The 23,409-nt window shown below is 39.7% G+C and overlaps 2 protein-coding genes across 6 annotated transcripts; both read left to right on the top strand.

Annotated features, from left to right (window-relative positions):
- Positions 1-129: 129 nt before the first annotated feature.
- On the top strand, positions 130-23,130 carry CTXND2 (cortexin domain containing 2). Of its 5 annotated transcripts, none has more exons than XM_053889943.1 (3): positions 12,169-12,311; positions 18,217-18,379; positions 21,672-23,130. In XM_053889943.1, exon 3 carries the CDS (start codon positions 21,743-21,745, stop codon positions 21,908-21,910), a length of 168 nt encoding a protein of 55 aa, XP_053745918.1. In that variant the 5' UTR covers positions 12,169-12,311; positions 18,217-18,379; positions 21,672-21,742; the 3' UTR covers positions 21,911-23,130. The 5 variants fall into 5 exon arrangements, 3 of the variants coding, with proteins under 3 accessions (XP_053745919.1, XP_053745918.1, XP_053745916.1); XR_008417475.1 differs by lacking the exon at positions 18,217-18,379 and having other exon boundaries at positions 12,172-12,311; positions 21,672-21,967; positions 22,896-23,130; XR_008417481.1 differs by lacking the exon at positions 18,217-18,379 and having other exon boundaries at positions 12,173-12,311; positions 21,672-21,967; positions 22,900-23,130.
- On the top strand, positions 6,728-7,066 carry LOC109257025 (spindle and kinetochore-associated protein 2-like). The gene has a single exon (XM_019432861.1). The coding sequence runs from the start codon at positions 6,728-6,730 to the stop codon at positions 7,064-7,066; it is 339 nt and encodes a 112-aa protein (XP_019288406.1).
- Positions 23,131-23,409: the final 279 nt, after the last annotated feature.

Here is a 23,409-nt window from a genome sequence, read left to right as displayed (position 1 = left end):
GCCCCTGCGGAGCACACACCCCGCCCACAGGGTGGGTGGAGTCATTCGCCGAGACCCGCCTGCTCGGGGAAACTGACCAATAGAAACGCCAAGAGGTAGGGCCGGCCACTGTGCCTGCCTGTCCATTGGAGGAGGGGCCCTGAAAAAGAAGTGCAGCTGTCTCTCTAATCCCGCCTCCTGTGCGTCAGAGGTCCGTAATCAAGTGACGTCAGTGAAAAACAATTTCTAAAAAGCTTCGCTAAGTGGTGGTTTCGCTGGGCTGACCGCTGTGCAGACGATTGGTTTTGAAAATCTTCTTTAGATTCTCTAATGCTTGAACTTTACCCAGTGATTTGTAATCCTTTCTAGAGTTGTTGTTTTTTTTTTCTCCTTTAAGGATCTTTTCCCTGGTGGAAAAAGTTCAATAACTAATTTTTGAGTGCTTGCTATGGAACTGGTAGTGTAAAAGGATCTGGGCATTTAAGATCTGGTAAGGGAGATAGATACCTACCGCGAAAACGGAAGGCAATGTATGCAGAAGTGAGTGGGATGACTTCCTTTGGTCAAACTTAGGGACATACTGATGGGATTTTAGTAGAGAAGTGCTAAGATGAGGACTGAACAAATTTTTTTAATAATCGGAAAGCATTGAGCATTCGCTCCAGAAGCTGTCCAAACTGTTTTATGTGTATTTACTCATTCGATCCTCACAACACAGTGATGTAGATTCTATTATTATTTCCATTTTGCAGATAAGGAAACAGAAGCAAAGAGATTAAGCAAGTGATAACCAACTAGTAAGTAATGGTGTGCGAGGCAAACTGGAGAAGTTTGACTCCAGGGACATGTTTTAGCACTACAGTTTTAGCTCACCTTACATATCTTTCACAAATTGTTTAATATAAATTTAATTCGAATTTTAACAGAAACTCCGTCATGCTATTGAGCATCTTTGCATTCTTATAGGTTATATATGTAATACAAGGATTACATTGATCCATTTCTCTCGTTTAGTTAACAGCACAGTTTATCTTAGCTGAGGTAGCTTAACATAATTTGTATATTATTGTTTACATTTGTTAAATTAATTTTTTCTTTGTTGCTATTTTATTGTGTTGTATTTCCAATTCATCGTAAAAGAAAAATCATCCACTCAAAAGAAGTATATTGAAACATAAGAAGTAGTGATAAAAAAAAAAGTCACAAGTACAGTATTTCAATTCAAAATTGTGTAGTAAAGCTAGGGGCATCTGGGTGGCTCAGTTAGTTAAGTGTCTGACTTAGGCTCAGGTCATGACCTCAAAGTTCCTGAGTTCAAACCCCAAGGTTCCTGAGTGGGAGCCCCACATTGAGCTCTGTGCTGACAGCTCAGAGCCTGGAGCCTCCTTTGGATTCTGTGTCTCCCTCTCTGCCCCTCCTCAGCTCACACTCTATTTTCTTTCTCTCTCAAAAATAAATAAACATTAAAAAAAAAAAAAACCAGAATCAAAATTATCTAGTAAAGATAGCCAGCTATTAAACAAGATCGCAGTTTAGGGGGCACTTGGGTGGCTCAACATTTAAGCAGCCAACCCTTGATTTTGGCTCAGGTCATGATCTCTTGGTTGATGAGACCGAGCCTGGTTTTGGGTTCTATGCTGACAGCACGGATACTGCTTGGGATTCTCTCTCTCCCTCTCTCCCTCTCTACTCCTTCCCTATGCACACACAAGCTCTTTAAATAAATAAACAAACAAATAAATAAATAAATAAATAAATAAATAAACATTTTTTAAAAGTCTGCAGTTTAGATATAGACTGTAAGTTTTGTGCCTTTTCATGTGGTAAGTTCATCCAAGCAGCAATATATAAATGAATAAATAAAAATGTAAATAGAAAGTACAACTATGAATAACTAAAAACTAGATTTTATTGGGCCAGCAATCCATTTGTCTATTGTCTGCTACATTTTGGCTGTTAGGAACTTTTGTCAGTGACTCAAAAAGCCATCAAAGCTTACAAGTCATATTTGAACCAAATACAATGACCTCTTTGCCATGTAAAATGTATTTTTCCAGAATGAATGCAAAATAATGTTTTCCAGTATGAAATAGATGAATTTGTGGATAAAAAAGATCAAGTTACACCCCTGCTTTAAAAATGGCAAAAGTCATTTTGTTTCAGCAATGCTTGTACAACTAGCTACAAAGTTAACAACATGGGAATGCAAGCTGGTGCAGTCATGCTGGAAAACAGTATGGAGGCTCCTCAAAAAACTAAAAATAGAACTACCCTACGACCCAGCAATTGCACTACTAGGAATTTATACACGGGATATAGGTGTGCAGTTTCTAAGGGACACATGCACCCCATGTTTACGGCAGCACTATCAACAATAGCCACAGTATGGAAAGAGCCCAAATGTCCATCGATGGATGAATGGATAAAGAAAATGTGGTATGTATATACATACATATATATATATATATATATATATACATATATATATATTTATACACACACACACTCACACACACACACACACACACACACACACACACAATGGAGTATTACTCGGCAATCAAAAAGAATGAAATCTTGCCATTTGCAACTACGTGGATGGAACTAGAGGGTATTATGCTAAGTGAAATTAGTCAGAGAAAGACAAAAATCATAAGACTTCACTCATATGAGGACTTTAAGAGACAAAACAGATGAACATAAGGGAAGGGAAACAAAAATAATATAAAAACAGGGAGGGGGACAAAACAGAAGAGACTCATAAATATGGAGAACAAACTGAGGATTACTGGACGGGTTGTGGGAGGGGGGATGGGCTAAATGGGTAAGGGGCACTAAGGAATCTACTCCTCAAATAATTGTTGCACTACATTCTAACTAATTTGGATGTAAATTTAAAAAAATAAAAAATAAAATTAAAAAAAGTTAACAACAAATGTTTTGCTTAGAGAAAGTTTAACAAGCTATTGGCAAAAATCCCTAATCCAATACCACACAGAATCATGGTATAGAGCATGAAAGGGCAATATTAGCCCTGTACTTGCTAACAGTGGACACAACCAATGTACATAATATGAACCATTTCACAGCATATATGCAGTACATAAGGAAAAATGCCCAGAAACTTCCTGTTAGGATTATTATTCAAAATTAAAGTTACACTAATTCTAAAAGACATATGCACCTGTGTGTTTACTGCAGCATTATTTGCAGTAGCCAAGATATGGAAGCAATTCAAGTGTCCATGGACCTATGAATGGATAAAGATGTGGTATACAATGGAATATTACCATAAAAAAGAATGAAATCTTACTATTTGCAACAACATGGGTGGATCCAGGGAATAAAATGCTAAGTGAAGTAAGTCAGTCAAAGACAAATACCATATGATTTCACTCATATGTGGAATTTAAGAAACAAAACAAATGAACAAAGAAAAAAAGAGACTCTTAAAATATAAAGGACAAACTGGTGGTTGCCAAAAGTGTTGGGGTGGGGGGGAGAGAAGTGAAATAGGTGAAGGAGATAATGAGTACACTTCCTCTGATGATCACTGAGTAATGTATAGAATTGTTGAATTACTGTATTGAACACCTGAAATAACACTGTATGTTAACTATACTGGAATTAAAAAATAAATAAAAATTTGTTTAAAAATGAAATAAAAATCATATATATTTTATACATTGCTATAGTACGATATATGTCATAGTAAAGATAAGAAAAAAGAAAACTTTTGAAAGGATGCACAGAAAACCATTACCTATACTTAGTTCCAGGGCAACAAATTGAAGTCTAAATGGGAGAAACTCTTACTTTCCACTGAATTTTTTTGTAATATTTTGAAAGATAAAAAGCTTATATGTAGGTCTGGAGAATGCTAAGAGAAATAAAAACACTGACACAGTAAAAAAGAAAAAAAATTGAAGTTGCAGAAAAAGACCTTTTCATTTAGAAAAACTTTCATTTAACAAGGAATTATTTTGGGGGCGCCCGGGTGGCTTAGTTGGTTGAGCATCCGACTTTGGCTCAGGTCATGATCTCACAGCTCATGAGTTTGAGCCCTGCGTCAGGCTCTGTGCTGACAGCTCGGAGCCTGGAGCCTGCTTCAGATTCTGTGCCTCCCTCTCCCTCTGCCCCAATCCAGTCGCGTTCTGTCTCTGTCTCTCTCAAAAATAAATAGACATTAAAATAGTAAATAAATAAAATAAAATAAAATAAAATAAAATAAAATAAAATAAAAAGAATTATTTTGTGAGGTGTGAGAAAGTCTGAAAAAATATCCTGGGATCAACACTGATAGAGTTGTAGCCTTGGGTGAGGGAAGGCCATTATTTCTACAAAAAAGAAAATGTCAGTCCACTTTCTGTTTTATTCAGGGAACAGTTGGTAGCCAAGGAGTAGTTCTCCTGAGCCTGCTTAAGTATAGAACAAATTAGTAAAAACTGTAAATATAGTAAAATAGCATCCAATGAGCATAATCTTTGAAAAGAAATGGGTAAATGTTAGAAGACTTTTTTCTGCAGTAAAGAAAGGGGCAAGTAATGGCGAAGATGCTGTCACAAGGGCTGGAGTAGAATATCCCTTTTCTACTATACAGATAATACTAACAAAAAGCATTTTTTCCAAGTAGATTTATCTGAGCACCGTTTTCAGTATTTTCACTAACTTGAATTTATGACTTCAAGTTAAAAATGCCATGACTTTTAATCTTAAGAACTAAGTATCAGGATTTTGTAAGAAAACCAGACAGTTGTGCAAATGCCTTGACCACCAAGAGTTTATGATTTCCCAATATATGATAATTTTATTTCTTCACTGGAGAAAAAAAAAATGAATGACACATTATTGAACATGTTTTAACCACATCAAAATGTCACAACTGAATGGGGGGAGAAAAACTTTTCAAAGCTGAATGTAACCCATACAACTAAATACAACTCCTGCTCTCTCCCAAATTGAAACATTCCACTTTTGAGGTTGCTGTATGCTGTATGCCCTTCTACACATGCCCTTCAGTTAGAAACCCTACATCAGGGCACCTTGGTTAAGCAACCGACTGGCTCAGGTCATGATCTCACGGTTCCTGACTTTGAACCCCACTTTGGGCTCTGTGCTGACACCTCAGATCCTAGAGCCTGCTTTGGATTCTGTGTCTTCCTCTCTCTTGACCACTCCCCCACTCATGCTCTGTCTGGCTCTCTTTCTCTCTCAAAATGAATGAACATTAAAAAAATTAAAAAGAAACTCTACATCATACAAAGTCCATGTTAGGTAAAAAACCATTCATTCAGAATGACCTGATGATAGCCCCACTCATTGCAATATCTGACAACCCACTGTGAGTTCAGATTTTCTAATTCTAGTAGAAATGAAAATTAAGAAGTTGATTAAGAAATAACTGGGGCACCTGGGTGGCTCTGTTGGTTAGGTGTCTGACTTTGGCTCAGGTCATGACCTCACAGTTCACAAGTTCAGGCCCCACATCGGGCTCTGTGCTGACAGCTCAGAGCCCAGAACTCGCTTTGGATCCTGTGTCTCCCTCTCTCTCTGCCTCTCCCTGCTCACGCTCGCATGCTTGCACACATGCTCTCTCTTTCTCTCTCTCAAAAATCAACACTGTTAAAAATTTGTTTAAAAAATGACCTATTGCACATGTTTTCAGCTTACCAATATTAAAGTTACTATTGCTACTATTAATTTTTTACCTATTACAAGTTGTTTTGTTACCTTGATAATGATGGCAAGGCAGTTTTTTTAATTATTTAAAATGGTGATCTGCGGATGCACCAGTTTTAGTGTCTCCAGATATAGTTAACAGATTTAGCAAATAAAAATACAGGTTGCCTAGTCAATTTAAACTTCAGATAAATGACAAATGACTTAAAAAAATTTTTTTTAACTTTATTTATTTTTGAGAGAGAGAAGAGAGACAGAGTGGGAGCAGGAGAGGGGCAGAGAGCGAGGGAGACACAGAATCCAAAGCAGGCTCCAGGCTCCGAGCTGTCAGCACAGAGCTCCATGCGGGGCTCAAACTCACAAAATCATGACCTGAGCCAAAGTCCGATGCTTAACTGACTGAGCCACCCAGATGCCCCACAAGTGACTTTTTTTGGTAAAAGTATGTTCCAAATGTCGCATAGGACATATTTATGTGTTTTTAAACATTCATCTTTCATCCAGAAACCCTACTCCTGGAGGTTAAAATTTTAAGGAACACTGATCCAGGTTTTTTTTGGGGGGGGGGGGGTGAAGACTACAGGCAGAAAATCCACTTAGGTAAGTAGCTACTGCAGAAACCCAGGACAGCAATTACAAGGTTCTGACACAGGTCAATGAAACTGAAAAGACAATGATTGCCACAAGTACCGTTTTGACAAATAATCAAAAAGGGTTGCCATGGAACTGTACGTGAATGGAATGAAAGGAAGCTGTGACGTCAAAAGAAGGATTTGGGATAATATCAATAACAGAGATAGGGGCTAACTGGAAGTTCAGGTTTGTTCTGTTCATATTTATTTGTTGGATTGGTTGGTAGGACAGCCAGGTAAAAATGCTTATTAAGCATATGAAATCATAGGGCATCTGCCCAAAGGAGAGGTTGGGACCTAGATGTAAACTTCACCAACTGCAAGACACTGTGGTTTCATAGAATGCTAGCACCTTAGTTAAAAGAGAGAGGCAAAAGGACACAAAAAAATGCCTCAAGAAATGCCTGTTTCAGTCTGAGGAATGTCAACTATTCAAGATGGAGGCAGAGGTCAACAAGATGAAACTGATGTTCCAGAAAGCTAACTCTGATCCAGATTACATTCAGTACAGACCAGAATATGAAATCAAGACTAATCATTCTGAGTCAGCAAGCAAGAAAAATCCAGTTACACTCTTAATGGAATCATTAGCAATAAAGTCTCAGTATCAAACTTTGCATGCATGCTTTAAGCCATTAGCTGTTGGGCAGAAAGAGACTAAGAGCTGTGTTTGTGCCACTGTCCTTAAGACTACGACCATAATACAAGAACTACAAAAGCAAACAGACTTGGAGCTGTCACTGTGGACTAAAGAGAAAACTGTGGCAGAGCAATGAAAATCTCACATGTCAGAGTTATGAAGAAATGGACTTGCCAAAGAGAACTCTCATGGAGAAGAGATCCATTCCAGAAAATTTTAGGAAGATGTCTTTTCAGCACTTGATGACTAGAGGTAGGGGGATGGGAAGGAGATTTGGCTTGACTGACTGGATAATTGATGCCTTTCACAAGATAGGGGAACATAAGGAGGCCAAAGAGTAATCAATAAAGTTCAGCTGAAAGGATGGGATGGGAATAAAGGGCACCTGGGTGGCTCAGTCAGTTAAGCATCCAACTTCGGCTCAGGTCATGATCTCATGGTCCGTGAGTTTGAGCCCCACGTCAGGCTCTGTGCTGACAGCTCAGAGCCTGGAGCCTGCTTTGGATTCTATGTCTCCCTGTCTCTCTGCGCCCTTCCCCTCCCCCCCCATTCATGCTCTGTCTTTCTTTGTCAAAAATAAGTAAACATTAAAAAATTTGAAAAATATATGCACACCCACTTAGTCTTATAATTTCAGACAAGGAAGTTTAACACTATTTTGCATCTGTTTTTGTATAATTGGGATACCATAGATGTCCTGGCCTACTGTAAGAGAATATTTATGCACCATTTATGCAGTCAAACGTGAATGACCATGCTTTGGAAATTAAAGGATAGAAAGAAAAAAAAGAAAGAAAGAGAGAAATGCCTGTTTCAGATGATGGAAGAAGGAAGAGGCAATCTGGAAGAAGCAATGGAAGCAAAAGGAATTTCGAGATAAAAGATTTTGGGCAATAGCATCACGTGTTCAGAGATGAGGAGGAGCAAATCTAAGGAGAGTAGATGCAGCAGAAACCATAGTTGAGTGACTGAGAGTGTACAGAAAGTGAGTAAACGTAGTCAGATAGCTGGCATACCACACCTTTTCAAGAAATATGGGGGCACCTCGTGACTCAGTCGATTGGGCATCTGACTTGGGCTCAGGTCATGGTCTCACCATTTGTGAGTCCAAGCTGCTGTCAGCACGGAGCCTGTTTCTAATCCTCTGTCTCCCTCTCTCTCTGCCCTTCTTCCACTCACACTTTCTCAAAAATAAACATTTAAAAAAAAAACACTAAGAAATATGGCAATGAAGGGGCACCTGGGTGGCTCAGTTGGTTAAGCATCCAACTCTTGATTTTGGCTCAGGTCATGATCTCACGGTTCGTGGGTTCCAGCCCCACTCTGGGCTCTGGACTCTGTGCTGACTGTATTGAACCTATTTGGGATTCTCTCTCTCTCTCTCCCTCTCTCTCTGCCCCTCCTCTATGCGTGTGCACACTCTCTCCATCTCTCCAAATAAATAAAAACTTGAAGGAAGGGAGGAAGGAAGGAAGGAAGGAAAGAAGGAAGGAAGGGTGGAAAGAAGGAAAGAGAAAGAAAGAAAGAAAGAAAGAAAGAAAGAAAGAAAGAAAGAGAAAGAAAGAAAGAAAGGCAACGAAGGCAAAGTAATCAGATGGTAGCTGGGATGGGTACGTAGAGTACAAATAGAAAAGTATGTCTACAGACTGAGCTTGTGAAAAGCGTTGCAAATTAAAGATGAAGAAAATATATATGCCTGAGAAAACAAGTAAGACCTGGTGCTGGAGGAGACCAGCAGATAGGTTAGGCCACATATGGACATATTATTCTCAAAAAACCAAGGCACATTTTCCTGAAAATGTGTAAACATTTTGAAGTGGAAGAAAGAGAGGTGTTGACTCATACGCAGTGGCTTTGATGCTCAAAGAGTTAATAGGTCAAACTTCTGCTGAGAACAAAAGGTAGAAATGCTGTTGGTTCTAGCTACAGAGCTGTGGGTAATTTGGGGAAGTGTATGACTAAGAATGTATACATAAAATGATGTTCTACTTCTCTGAGACCCTAAAGTCAGAAAGCATAATGTTCATGAAACTACAGAGCAATGTTACTACTTGGTCTGCCAATATCAGAAGCAAACTGAGGAATTTACCCAGGATTAGAGAACAGGTTGACAAATTAGGTCAGTATCTTGGGGGTGGGAGATTCTAGAGCTGCAGAAGGAGGTGAGACTGGTCAGGGAAACAAGAGAAGCTAGGAGAGGTTATGGGGCTGAGCAGAGAGGTTAAATTCTGGAAGCTGATGTTGATAGCACCTTCAAATGTGAGGGAGTGGGAGTGTCAAAGGACAGAAACTGAGAACATATATCACAAAAGTAAAAATATATTGTCAGTATGTGTGTGTATATGTATATATATAACCTTTAAATCAATGAATAAGAGAGGAATAGCCCAATGACAAGAAGAGAAAGGATAGGTACAGGATATCTGAAAGTGATGTACAAACAAAAATTCAAATACCATACTAATGAGGGAACTGCAAGGGTTTTTTTTTTTATGTTTTTGTTTTATTGTTGTTGTTTTATTTCTGAGTGAGAGAGAATGAGAGGACAAGCAGGGGAAGGGCAGAGAGAAAGGGAGACACAGAATCCAAAGCAGGCTCCAGGCTCTGAGCTCTCAGTGCAGACCCCAACACAGGGCTCAAACCCACAAACCACGAGATCATAACCTGAGCCAAAGTCAAATGCTTAACTGACTGAGCCATCCAGGCGCCCCAGAGAAATGCAAGTTTTTAAAAACTGAGATGTTGTTTTTGCCTGTTAGCTGGACGAATATTTCAAAGATTGAAAGTAACCTATATTGGTGACACTGGAAAAATAAACACTTTCATACCTATTTTGTATATTACAATAACCTTTTTAGTGTGTGACTTGGCAATACCTGTTAGTATTCTAAATATTTATATCCTACAACCTAGCATTTATATTTTTACCATTTTGAGGAATTTATCTCACAAAAACATTTCCACAAGTGCTCAGAAAAATATGTGCAAGGATACCCATTGCAATGTTGCTAAGAAATTTGAGGGGCTCCTGGGTGGCTCAGTTGGTTGAGCAACCGACTTTGGCTCAGGTCATGATCTCACGGTTTGTGAGTTCGAGCCCCTTGCCGGGCTCTGTGCTGACAGCTCAGAACCTGGAACCTGCTTTGAATTCTGTCTCCCTCTCTCTCTGCCCCTCCCCCACTTGTGCTCTGTCTCTCAAAAATAAATAAGTGTAAAAATAATTTAAAAAAAAAGAAATCTGAAACAACCCAAATGCCCACTAATAGTGAAAAAAAATCAGGGATATGTATGTAATGGAGTACCTACATACTTAGCAGCCATTAAAATGAATTAAGTCGATCTAAATGTATTAAAATAGAAAGATGTCCAAGGTATATTATTAAATGGGGAAAAAAGCATAAAATGAACATTATCTTGTAAATGATAATAATTATAATAAATATAGAAATTAAAGCTGGAAAAATCCACCGAACTATTAATAGTTTGTCTCTGGAGCATAGGATTAATAGGAGATTTCTATCTTTTGGTACATATTTCTGTAATGTTTGAAGGACATCTATAATTATAAAAAAAAACAGAAATATGCAGCAATTTTGTTTTAAGGTCCATCACTAAACAATGGTAGCTATCATAATGAGCAGCAAAGCCTGGTTTTGTTTCAGACTTTAGTTTTCCTACCCTGAAAACACCTCTCCCACACAATTTGTGATTGTATGGTCAGGGGCAAGAGAAATTTGGAAACAGAAAATTATTTTATTTTATTTTCCTCCAAGAATTAGTGACAGATTATTTTCTTCAATAATATTTTTAAATGTTTATTTATTTTTGAGAGAGAGAGAGAGAGACAAGAGTGCAAGTGGGAGAAGGACAGAGAGAGAGAGGGAGACAAAGAATCCAAAGCAGGCTCCCAGCTCTGAGCTGTCAGCACAGAGCCTGATGCGGGACTCGAACTCACAAATTTTGAGATGGTGACCTGAGCTAAAGTCTGACTCTGAACCGACTAAACCACCCAGATTCCCCCCACCAAATATTTTTAAATTGCTACATTTAGAATTTGGAAACTGAAAATATTTTTAATTGCTACATTTAGAATTTAAATTGCTACATATTATTTGGAAAAATAAAAGTGAGAGCTGGGACCATACCTCATTCTCCATTCTGTCCCCAGCATCTAGCAAATGAGTGACACATTATTGGGATTCAGTAAAATTTATTAAATATAGCACCTCTTCCAGAAGAGTTACTTTTCTAAAGGTTGATAATATTTTGAAAATTTATCTAATACTCAAAACAATTTTTTGAGTAGATAATATGTACATGGTACAATATAAACCACCCAATTTCTCATCTTGAAGCCCCAGAATAATTCTCTCCAGAAATATTCTGTATATTTATAAGCATATGTAAATACAGATAGACAAGTTTGCACGGGAGCGTGCATGCACACACATACATACACCCTATAAACGTTTTTTTGTTTGTTTTTTTTTTTGTTGTTGTTTTTGAGAGAGAGAGACCGAGACAGCACAAGTTGGGGAGGGGCAGAGACACAGGGAGACGGAGAATCCCAAGCAGGCTCTGCTCTGTCACGCCGAGCCCCACGCAGGTACCAGGAGATCATGATCTGAGCTGAAACCAAGAGTTAGAGTCTTAACCGACTGAGCCACCCAGGCACCCCTAAAAGTTTTTTGATGAACCAAATAAAACCTTAGAGGAAATAGTAAATTTCGCTATATATGAACACATGTAATACCTAATACTAAGTAAAATAGTTTAGACTTTTCTGATTCAAATGTTCTAAGTAAATTCTTTTTGAGAAAAAGCAAATTTTTGAGTTTCAACTGATCTTGTTGGTAAATAGTTCCCAAACTTGAGCATACATTACAGTCCCCCTAGAAGGGCTGGTTAAAGTTTCTGATTCATTAAGGCATGGATGAGGGTCCAAGAATTTGCATTTCTAACAATGTCCCACATGTCACCGTTAATCCAGAGAACCGTTGCAGAGACCAAAAAGCTGGCTCCTGACCCATCTTCTACCACCCATGTGATCCACTTACAAGGTATTACTTGAGCTATTAACCTTGGCTGCCCCAGCCCTTGGAGAGTTGTGGAAATATTCTTCTACTGAACTGGGCTCCAATTTAATCTAGTGGATCATTTTCTCACTCACTATGGGAGTGTCTGAAACTTGATCATGTTTTAGTTGAACTATTCATGAAGCTTCTGAGTTCAGCGTGGGAGTGGGGAAGGGACAGAGCTACCAATCACTCTCCTTTCGCAAGAGGGCGTTGATAAAAAGGGGAGAGGCTGCCAAGAGATGTGCTTGAGCAAGAAGAGACTGCCCTGCCAACAGCCAGCCTTGGCTATCACTCTCTCAAGAGGTAAATAACTATCTGTATTGTCTTTCTAGTGAAGTTTTTATGGGAATAATTACAACAATCCTTCTGAGTTTTGTAGAGCTTCTCCGCAAACTTGGGAAGTACTAGGGAAATGACTGAGGGAAAAGTAAAGGGCTTTTACGCAAAAGTGAAACTTTACAAGGTACAGTGTTGTTTTGAAACAAGCTTGGGGAACCCCTGTGGGTCCTATTGTCTAGAGGATGTCTTTGATTTTAGGGATTATAGTAGGAGAGCGTCATTATTGTATTTCTTCATCATCACCTCTCCCTTTAGAGTAAACTTATGGCCCGGACAGAAAAGCTGGGTCTTTTTAGGTTGTTTTTGTTGTCGTCTTGTTTTGGTTTTTGTATATTTATCTTTAAGAAATACAGGGCAACAGATGGGGGAAATGAAGTGATTTGAGAAGGCAACATAGGAAAGGAAGAAGGGATTAATCTTTCGGGGAAGTATCAAGTGAAAGTGGAACTAACATCCGATACAGATTTGTAACTGCTGTTGTTGTGTGTCCTACTTTAGCAGTACCAAACTTTACATAAACCGATAGATTCCTGCCCTATCTCCTTTTCCCTATTCTAGTCCTGAGCATTTCTGCTGCTCATCTCAAATAAAACAGGAACCTTAAGAACCACTTTAAAAATTCTAGGACATGGAAAAAAGGTTTTGGATTTATCTGCCAAGAAAAGTGACTTTACCTAAAAGGTCTTAAAGAATTTTTCTTTTTCTTTTCAAGAGAGAGGAGCATCCACAAGCTGGAGAAATGGGCAGAGGGATAGAGAGAGAATCTCAAGCAGGACCCATGCTCAGTACAGAGCTTGACACAGGGCTCAATTCCACAATATTGGGATCACGACCTGAGCTGAAATCAAAAGTCTGATGCTCAACCCACCCAGGCACCCCTGCCTAAGAGGTCTTAGAGGAAAGGAAACTGAATATCCAAGGCTGCAATAATTTGTGAATTTTTTTTTTTTGCATTCTAAAAAACTTTTTACATAATTTTGTATTCAAAATCTTGCTTTTTTTTTTTTTTTAAAGAGAAACGTCCAACTTGTATAAACTTCAGGCCTTATAAAACCTAGATATGATCCCTGAATATGAAAATAAGAGCCAAGAGCATGCATGGCATACTTGGAACCAAAACAACATCAGCCTTTTTCTTTCCTTTTCCTTTTTTAATAAGAATGTATTTTACTTTTTTTTTTAATTTTTTTAACTTTTTTTTTTTAATTTATTTTTGAGACAGGGAGGGACAGGGCATGAACAGGGGAGGGTCAGAGAGAGGGAGATACAGAATCTGAAACAGGCTCCAGGCTCTGAGCTGTCAGCACAGAGCCTGACGCGGGGCTCGAACTCACGAACCGCGATATCATGACCTGAGCCAAAGTCGGCCGCTTAACTGACTGAGCCACCCAGGTGCCCCTGTATTTTACTTTTTGAGGTGGAGGGAGGAAAGGTATCAGCCTAACAGGATCAAAATTAGCTTATTGGAATTTAGCATCTGTGAGTGAGAAGTTTGAATAAGTGAACTAGAGACCTTTGATTCAAAGTTCAGAAATTCAAGGGGCGCCTGGGTGGCTCAGTCGGTTGAGCGTCTGACTTTGGCTCAGGTCATGATCTCACGGTTCATGAGTTTGAGCTCCCCATCGGGCTCTGTGCTGACAGCTCAGAGCCTGGAGCCTGCTTCAGATTCTGTGTGTGTCTCTCTCTCTCCCAAAATAAATAAACATTGAAAAAAACAAAAATAAAAAAAGCTCAGAAATTCAGATTCAATGAGATAAGGAGGAAAATCAGAGATGATTTTATGTTTTCCAATTTCCAAATGCTGAACGTTTTCCATCCCTCTGCAATATTTGAGGCTCTTGGTAACACACCTCCTTGAATTATCTCATCGCTTCAATTTCATGACTCTCCATTCTTCAGGTGTTCCTACTATAACTATTCCATCTGTGGTTTCTAGCTCTCTTTCCTCCACCGTAGAAGCAGACATTCCCTTGTTTCAAATTCTCCTTTGGCCATCTCATCTACTTCTATGATTTCAACTACCCTGCATCTGGGTGACTCAGCTCTAAAGATCTTGCTCTTCTTTACTCCTAAACTTCAGTCCCACATTTCTGCCTCTTGAGCATATCACACCAGTGCCTTTAAATTCAACCTACTCCAAACTGAACTCATCATATTCCCTTTGAATATCTGCTAATTCCTAAAATAAATTGTTCTATTAATGGCAGCATTTTTCTTTCAGCCATCCAAAGTCAAACCCCAGGTCATCTTTATCACTTCTTCCTCCCATATGTTCATCTAATGTATAAGTCATGTCAAATCCTTTCTCATCCATTCCTTCCTTTTTGTTACTATGTTATCCTAGTTTATACTTTTCTTGCCTCTTGCTAAGACTGTTACAACTCCTGGGGCGCCTGGGTGGCTCAGTCAGTTAAGCGGCCGACTTCGGCTCAGGTCATGATCTCGCGGTCTGTGAGTTCGAGCCCCGCGTCAGGCTCTGTGCTGACAGCTCAGAGCCTGGAGCCTGTTTCAGATTCTGTGTCTCCCTCTATCTCTGACCCTCCCCTGTTCATGCTCTGTCTCTCTCTGTCTCAAAAAAATAAATAAACATTAAAAAAAAAAAAGACTGTTACAACTCCTTCTAATTGTTTTCCACCCTATGGTGTCTATTTGCTGTCTCCAATATCTTTTATATATTGTTGCCAGCTATCTTTTTAGAGCATGGCTTTGATGATTTACCTTCCTTCCTTCAACAAGCATGAATTGTATATGCCCAATATTCCCGGCACTGATACAGATACTAATTCATTTATGTAGGTATACTAAACAGCTACAATGTGCCAGCCCTGCCATAGGCACTGAAGCTATGTCACTAATGGGACACAGACTAAGGCTTAGAGCTTACATTCCAGTTAGGGTCAGTGGGAGGTACAGTAAGATATGGCCCCTGCTCTCACTTATCTGTTCTAAATCCTTCAATGGTTCCCCCATGCCTGGAAAAGAAAATTCGAATTCTTTATGTTGACTTTCAAGACTCATTATGATTGTTTTTCCTCCCAAGTTTTTATTTAAATTCCAGTTACTTAAAAATATGGAATGCTTCAGGGCATTCCCTGGGTGGCTTAGTCAGTTGAGTATTCAACTCTTGATTTCAGCTCAGGTCATGATCCCAGGGTGGTGGGATCAAGCCCCATGTCGGGCTCCATGCTGAGCGTGGAGCCTGTTTAACATTCCCTCCTTCTCTCCTACTTCCCCTCTCCCCACTCACACGTTCTCTCTCTCTGTCTCTCTCTCTGTCTCTCTCTCTCTCTCCCTCTCTCTCAAATAAAGGAAAAGAAAAAAGGGGGGGGGGATGGAAGGCTTCATGAATTTGTGTGTCATCCTTGCATAGGCGCCAGGGACTGGAATGTTGAGTGACACAAAGATGACACAATTTATAATTCAGGCAGGGCAGAAGTGGGCGTATCCAATGATGGTAGCCGCGGTGCCCAACAAAATCATCCAGTGCCAGCAGTGCCCTAACCAGACTTCTCCTGTGCTGAACATGACTGTGGTTGGTTCCCAATGCCTCGTCTCCCTTCGTTTCTGCCTGTTTTTTTTTTAATTTTTATGTTTATTTATTGCTGACACAGAGAGAGACAGAGCATGAATGGGGGAGGGGCAGAGAGAGAGGGAGACACAGAATCAGAAGCAGGCTCCAGGCTCTGAACTGTCAGCATAGAGCCCGACGCAGGGCTCGAACTCACAGACTGTGAGATCATGACCTGAGCCAAAGTCGGACACCGACTGAGCCACCCAGGCGCCCCTGATTTCTGCCTATTTTATAAGACCAATTCTACTTCATTCTGGAAGCTGACTAGCCTCTTCCTTGCAATAAATACTTTTTTTTGCTCAGGTGAGGGACATTGTTTCTGTTGCTTGCAACAAAGAATCTTGAGTGATATAAAAGTATTCTTTCTTCCTCTGGACTTGGGGAGGAAGAGAGAATGTGAAGAGGGAATATAAGAGGTCTGGATTTATTGGGGCCATTCTTTCTACTATAGGAAATCAGCCTGTGTATAAACTCAACATAGAAGAAAGGTGGGACTGTGAAATATAATAGACATATCAAGGCAGAACCCTGGTAACACCTTGAATCTCTGGATCCAACCATAACTAAAGTTAACTTTACTCTGGACTTCAGCCTCATAAGTTAATAAATTCCATGTATTGTTTAATATCACTCACGTGAACTTTTTGTCACTTGCAACCAAATGCATCCTACCTGATACCTTTTCATTCCGTCTTTGAAAAGGAATCCTTTGCCTGATTCTACAGTAGGCTTTTAGCTATTCTACTTCTCTTCTTTCTTTCCCAGTTGAACTCCTCATAAATGATGTAAAATCTTAGTGTCTTCATTTCCTCACTGCCCTTTCCTGCTTAATCCACCGAAGGCTGGATTACTTCTTTACCACTCTGCTGACACTATTTTCTTTGAGATCACCAATAGTCTTTTCCTGTCTTAACTCAATGCCACGTTCTCAAAGTCATTCATTTGTTCAGCATTTTTTACATGCCCACTTTAGCAGAGTGTAGTGCTACATCCACTCATTGAACAGATATTTATTGAATAGCCAATATATCCCAAACTTTTAGTATAAAAAACAAACAAATCCTACTTTCAGGTCGGATTACTATTTTGTCACAGAAGACAGACTCTGAAGTAATCGTAGTAAACCATAGTGAATATTACTAGAATATCTCCCTGGAAAATTAACATTTAATCTAAAGCCTAAAAGTTGAATATAGAAGGATGGAAATAATACAAAGAGAATATTAATGACAAGGCTTAGAGGCAAAGGAGGATCATGCAAAAGTCACGGAACTGTGAGAAGTCCAGCATTTCTGGGTCACAAAGTACGAAGGAGAGAGTGGCAAGAAACAACGTTAGATCAAATTATGGAGAGCCTTGGAACCCCATTAAAAAGTTTGAAGACTGTAGGCAGCTGGTGACAGATTTTAATCAGAAGACTGATGGATTTCCATTTATTAAAGACCACTTTGTGGTTTGGAAGGGAACACAAGTATTTTCAGGAATTCTGAGAGTATTTGCAGGAGTCTGGTATTTGATGACCTAGAGTACAGTGATGACCATGGGAATAAAGGGAATTGAGAAAGAAAGAAAGAAAGAAAGAAAGAAAGAAAGAAAGAAAGAAAGAAAGAAAGGAAGGAAGGAAGAAGGAGTTGACTTGAGAGATAATTTTGGAAGTAGGCCCAAAAGGATATTAATAGATGTAGGGAGTAAGAAGCTACTGAAATGTGGAACACAAGAGTTCCACATGACCCTGCTCTGAAAAGCACTGTAGAAAGGTGAGGAAATCAATAATGTGATATATATGTACATGAGATATTAAGGGGAATACAAATATCTACAAATTTTCCCACATTTCCAGCTGCCAGGAGGAGCCCCAGACTAGTTTTTCTCTTATCCCCAGTCTTTTTTTTTATAAGCATTTTCTCTAAGTTTATTTTGAGGTGGGGGAGGGGCAGAGAGAGAAAGAGAGAGAGAATCCCAAGCAGGCTCCACGCTGTCAGTGTGGGGTTTGAACTCACATAACCATGAGATCATGACCTGAGCAGAAACCAAGAGTTGGACACTCAGACTGAGCCACCCAGGCGCCCCATCTTTTATCCTCAGTCTCAAAACCACTTCCTTACAATTCTCTGCCAAAGGTACAATTCTGCCCATCGTGAAGACAATTACTGATATTGTTTCCCAGAGCTGCTTAGCTCCCAGCTGTCCCAAACTAATCTTTTATGAAACAAGCATTCTCTCTGTGTTCCCAAAAGATTCACTAAACCATTTTTTTTTTTTTCAAAACAAATCTGTTTGCATTTTCTTTCTCTCTAGGCTTGGAGGATGTTCAGGGTTCTTTCTTTATGATGTACTTCTCATGGGTTACTCAGAAGTTCCCTCACTAGGGTTATCTAACTGCAGATCCCTTAGAATCAATGTCCCTCCACTGGCTTTACAGCACTGAATCCAAGTCTACCTCCAACCACTTTCTGTTAAGGTAACTTCCTTCCAGCAGGAATCCCTTTCAGGCTAGATCCTCTTTCGAATGATGCCCGGGGTTGGTCCCTATCTATGGGGTCATTATCTGGCCCTCAGGAAAAAAAAAATTCTCCTTGATCAATTTCAATTCTGCCTTCTTTTATTTTAAAGTTTTTTTTAAGTTTATTTATTTATTTTGAGAGAGAGACAGAGAGAGAGACAGAGTGCATGCACGCCTGCAGGGTAGGAGCTGAGAGAGAATCCAGGGTGGGCTCTACCCTGTCAGCCCCATCGAGGGGCTCCATTTCACAAATCATGCGATTGTGACCCGAGTTGGACGCTCAACTGACTGAGCCACCCAGGTGCCCCAATTCTGCCTTCTTTTCTGTTGCTACAGCCTGCTTCAGCCAACTTCTTTCTTTCATTTTATCATAGTAAGAGCACATAACGGGATTTACCCTCTTAACAAATTTTTTAGTGTGCGATACATTATCATTACTACTGGTACAATGTCGTACAGCAGATCTCTAGAGCTGGTTCATCTTGCTTAACTACAATTTTATGCCTGTTGATTGATAACTCCCCATGATGAGTGATGTTCAGCATCTTTTCATCTGCTTATTGGCCATTTGTATAACTCCCTTAGAGAAATGTCTACTCAGATCCTTTGCCCAGTTTTTTAAAAAGTTTATTTATTTTGAGAGAGGGAGAAAGAGAGAGAGAGAGAGTGCAAGCAGGGGAGGGGCAGAGAGAGAGGGAAAGAGAGAATCCCAAGCAGGCTCTGTGCTGTCAGCACAGGGCTCAAACTCACGAACTGTGAGATCATGAACTGACCCGAAACCAAGAGTCGGACACTTAACTGACTAAGCCACCCAGGAGCCCCCCGTGCCCAATTTTTAATTAGGTTATTTGTATTCCCTTTATTTAGTTATAAGAATTCTTTATATATTCTAGATAGAAGTCCCTTATCGGATATATGACTTGCAAATATTTTCACCCATTCTTTGGGTTGTCTTTTCACGTTCTTGATAGTGTCCTTTGAAGAACAGAAGTTTTAAACATTTTTTTTTCAAATCTCTTTATTTATTTTGAGAGAAAGACAGCATGAGTTGGGGAGGGGCAGAGAGGGAGGGAGAGAGAATCCCCAGCAGGCTCTGCATTGTCAGCGCAGAGCCAGACTTGGGGCTCAATCTCATCAACCATGAGAGCATGATATGAGTCAAGCCAAAACCAAGAGTTGGTCGCTCAAGTGACTGAGCTCCCCAGGTGCCCCTAAATGTTTTTCTTTTTTTTAACTGAAGTATAGTTGATACACAATGTTACAATGTTACATTAATTTCAGGTATACAACGGTTAGTGATTTGACAAATTTATATGCTAGTGCTTTGCTAACCACAAGTATAGCTACCACCTGTCACCATAAATGCTATTACAATACCACTGATTATACTCCCTATGTTGTCCCTTTTATCCTTATGACTTAGTCATTCCATAATTAGAAGCCTGTACTTCCCACTCCCCTTCATCCATTTTGCCCATACCTCACATCCCTCCCCTCTGGTAACCATTAGTTTGTTCTCTATATTTATGGATATATTTCTGCTTTTTATTTGTTTAATTCTTTGTTTTTTAGGTTGTTTTTTGGGGGTTTTTTGTTTGTTTTTTTTTTTAGAGCCCACACATAACGAATCATACATTGTTTGTCTTTGTCTGACTTATTTCACTTGGAATAATACCCTCTAGGTCCACCCATGTTGTCATAAACAGCGAGGTCTCATCCTTTCTGTGGCTGAGTAAAATCCCATTTTATATACATATATACACCACATCTTTATCCATTCATCTGTTGACAGACACTTGAAAAAGTCTTAAATTTTGACAAATTCCAACTTACCTATTTTTCTCTGCTGTTGCTTGTGCTTTTGATGTAATAGCTAAAAATTCTTTGCCAAATCCAAGGTTATGAAGATCTACTCTTTTGTTTTCTTTTAAGAGCTTTGCAGAGTTAGGTCTTTGATCTATTTTGAGGTAGTTTTTATATATGGTGTGAAGTAAGGGTTCAACTTCATACTTTTGCATGTGGCTGTCCCGTTGTCCCAGCACAATGTTTCTTTCCTCACTGAATGGTGTTGGCATCCTTGTCAAAAATCGGTTGACAATGGATATATGAGTTTATTTCTAGACTTCCAAATCTATCCCACCTAACTATATGTCTATCCTTGGGCTAGTGCCACACTGTCTTAATAATGGTAACTTTACAGTGAGTTTTGAAATCGGGAAGTGGGAGTTTTCTGCTTTTCTTCCTTTCAGTGTTGATTTGGTGGACTAAGTTTTTTTTTTTTTAATTTTTTTTTAACGTTTATTTATTTTTGAGACGGAGAGAGACAGAGCATGAACAGGGGAGGGTCAGAGAGAGGGAGACACAGAATCTGAAACAGGCTCCAGGCTCCGAGCTGTCAGCACAGAGCCTGACACGGGGCTCGAACCCACGGACCGCGAAATCATGACCTGAGCCGAAGTCGGCCGCTCAACCGACTGAGCCACCCAGGCGCCCCAAGTGGACTAAGTTTTAATAACCAAAATTGATCCCTTCTGGGATGTACTTCATTTTTCATTAAAAGATGGGAATGACAGGGGCACCTGGGTGGGTCAGTCAGTTAAACATCCGACTCTTGATTGTGGGTCAGGTCATGATCTCACAGCTCATGGAATCAAGCCCCACGTCAGTCTCTGTGGGTCAACGAGATCCTGCTTGGGATTAGCTCTCTCCCTCTCTCTTTCTGCCAATCTCCTGCTCTCTCTCACACACACACTCTCTCTCTCTCTCTCAAAATAAAGAAACATATAAAAACAATGGGAATGACAGCACAGTTAAACATAGTAATTAGAAAAAATAAAATAATTTTATGTTCATACCCAGTAAGTTAAGACTCCAGAACAAATTAGTTACAATATGTACTCTTAGAATTTGGAAGAAAAAAAAAATCTTAGAGAAAGATTTGGATGTAACACAGAATTGGGCTGTTCAAGGTAACTTTCCCTGGATCTTACCAGGCAAGGAAGCTCTAGTTGATTTCTGAGCTATACATGTTTGCTCATGTTTTGCCTTGGAGTATTTTTCCAGAGGTTTTATGCTTTTATGTGTATATATTTTGAACATCACCCATACTAACTTTATCAATTTCATAAGTGCTTCTTAAATAAGCCTTGCTTTTTTTTTTTTCAAATCTCCTTTGGTTTTGACATGTTATTAAGAAAACACACACATACATATACAAACCAATCAACTTGTTTTATCCTCTTTTGTCTAGGAATATGACAAACCTGAAGATCCCTGAGGAGGTAGCTACTGCTCTACAAGGGTAAAGAAGTGTGTGTTCCCATGGATGATTCGAGCCTGTCCAGCAGTATTGATGTAGACAAAGGCTTTGCCATCGCCTTTGTTGTTCTTCTGTTTCTGTTTCTAATTGTGATGATTTTTCGGTGTGCCAAGTTGGTGAAGAACCCCTATGAGGCCAGCTCCACAACAGCAGAACCGTCTCTGAGCTGAACTATGAAAAAGCCTGACAGACTCCTCCTCAGGGGAGATATTAAATCTTCTATACAGGTGTTTATGATCTGGACTTCATATTGGTTCCCCTCTCTGTGTGTCAGCCTTCTCACTCTGGCATTCCACAATAGGCACAGGAGGGTGAGTTGAGAATAATAAAAAGGATGAAACACAAGCCAGTTTATATTCCTATTCAGGGAAATGGTTACAAAGTGGGACAGAGACAGGTTGAACTCATTGATTAAAATAAGGCCATGGGTTTCAATTCTCCAGTATCAAATGTCCTTAAGATAGTTGGACATAATTTTTGATGTAATGCAATACAATATAATAATGCTGGGGCACCTCAGTGGCTCTATCGGTAGAGTGCCTGACTCTTGATTTTGGCTCGGGTCATGATATTGTGTTTGTGGGCTCGAGCCCCACATCAGGTTCTGTGCTGATAGCATGGAGCCTGCTTGGGGGTTCTCTGTCTCCCTCTCTCTCTGCCTCTTCCCTGCTCATACACTCTCTCTCTCAAAATAAATAAATAAAAATTAAAAAAATAATGCTTGGAAGGCCCACCTAAAACCAGAATTCCTAGAGGTGGTCCTAGAAGATCCCTCTGGTTGTGCAAATATAAGGCCAGCAGGAACCAATTGTTCTTTGATAAGAGTCTAACAGGACCTTTTTAGTGTGTGAGGTTTTAAAAAAATCTGCTACCCTTCTCAAGTGGACAGAGCTGTGTGGTAGAGGGGGAGCAATTTGTCTTCAGAGAATCCCTTAATCTTTCTCAACCCCACATTTCCTCATTTATAAAATAATATCTAGTAGATTGAAAGGGGCCCTCCAAAAGATACGTCCATGTCCTCCCCTGGAAACCTATGAATGTTTTTACATATTTGGCAAAAGGATCTTTGCAGATATAATTAAGAATCTCAAGATGAATTCTTCCTGGATTAGCTGGGTGAGCCCTAAGTCCAATGACAAATGTCCTTTGTAAAAGACAGACGAGAAGATACAGAGAGACAGAGGAAAAGGCCCTGTGAAGACAGAGGCAGAGATTGGAGTCATGCAGCCACAAACTAAAGAACACTTGGCTGGAACCAACAGAAGCTGGAAGAGGCAAGGGAAGATTCTCATCAGAGCCTTTGGAGGGAGCACAGCCCTGCCAACACCTTGATTTTGGATTGCTAGCCTCTAGAACTGTGAGAGAATAAATTCCTGTTGTTTTAAGCCAACGAGTCTATGGTAATTGGTTATGGCAATCACAGGAAACTCATATGTAATACACAACGATGATGGTGGTAGTTATCATGATCAGTCCAAAAATCTTTTAAAAGAAAACAGAAAAGGCACTCCTGGGTGGCTCAGTTAGTTAAGAGTCTGACTCTTGATTTCAGCTCAGGTCATGATTTCACAGTTTGTGAGACGGAGCCCCAAAGAACCTGCTCAAGATTCTCTCTTTCCCTCCACCACTTGTGCTCTCTCAGAAAGAAACAAAGGAAAAGAAGGAAGGA

The sequence above is a fragment of the Panthera pardus genome, unplaced genomic scaffold, assembly GCF_024362965.1.
Source record: "Panthera pardus isolate Hobbes unplaced genomic scaffold, ASM2436296v1 HiC_scaffold_11, whole genome shotgun sequence".
Lineage (NCBI taxonomy): Eukaryota > Metazoa > Chordata > Mammalia > Carnivora > Felidae > Panthera > Panthera pardus.
The sequence above is the reverse complement of the archived record's forward strand: the minus strand, read 5'-3'. Positions and strand labels throughout refer to the sequence as shown.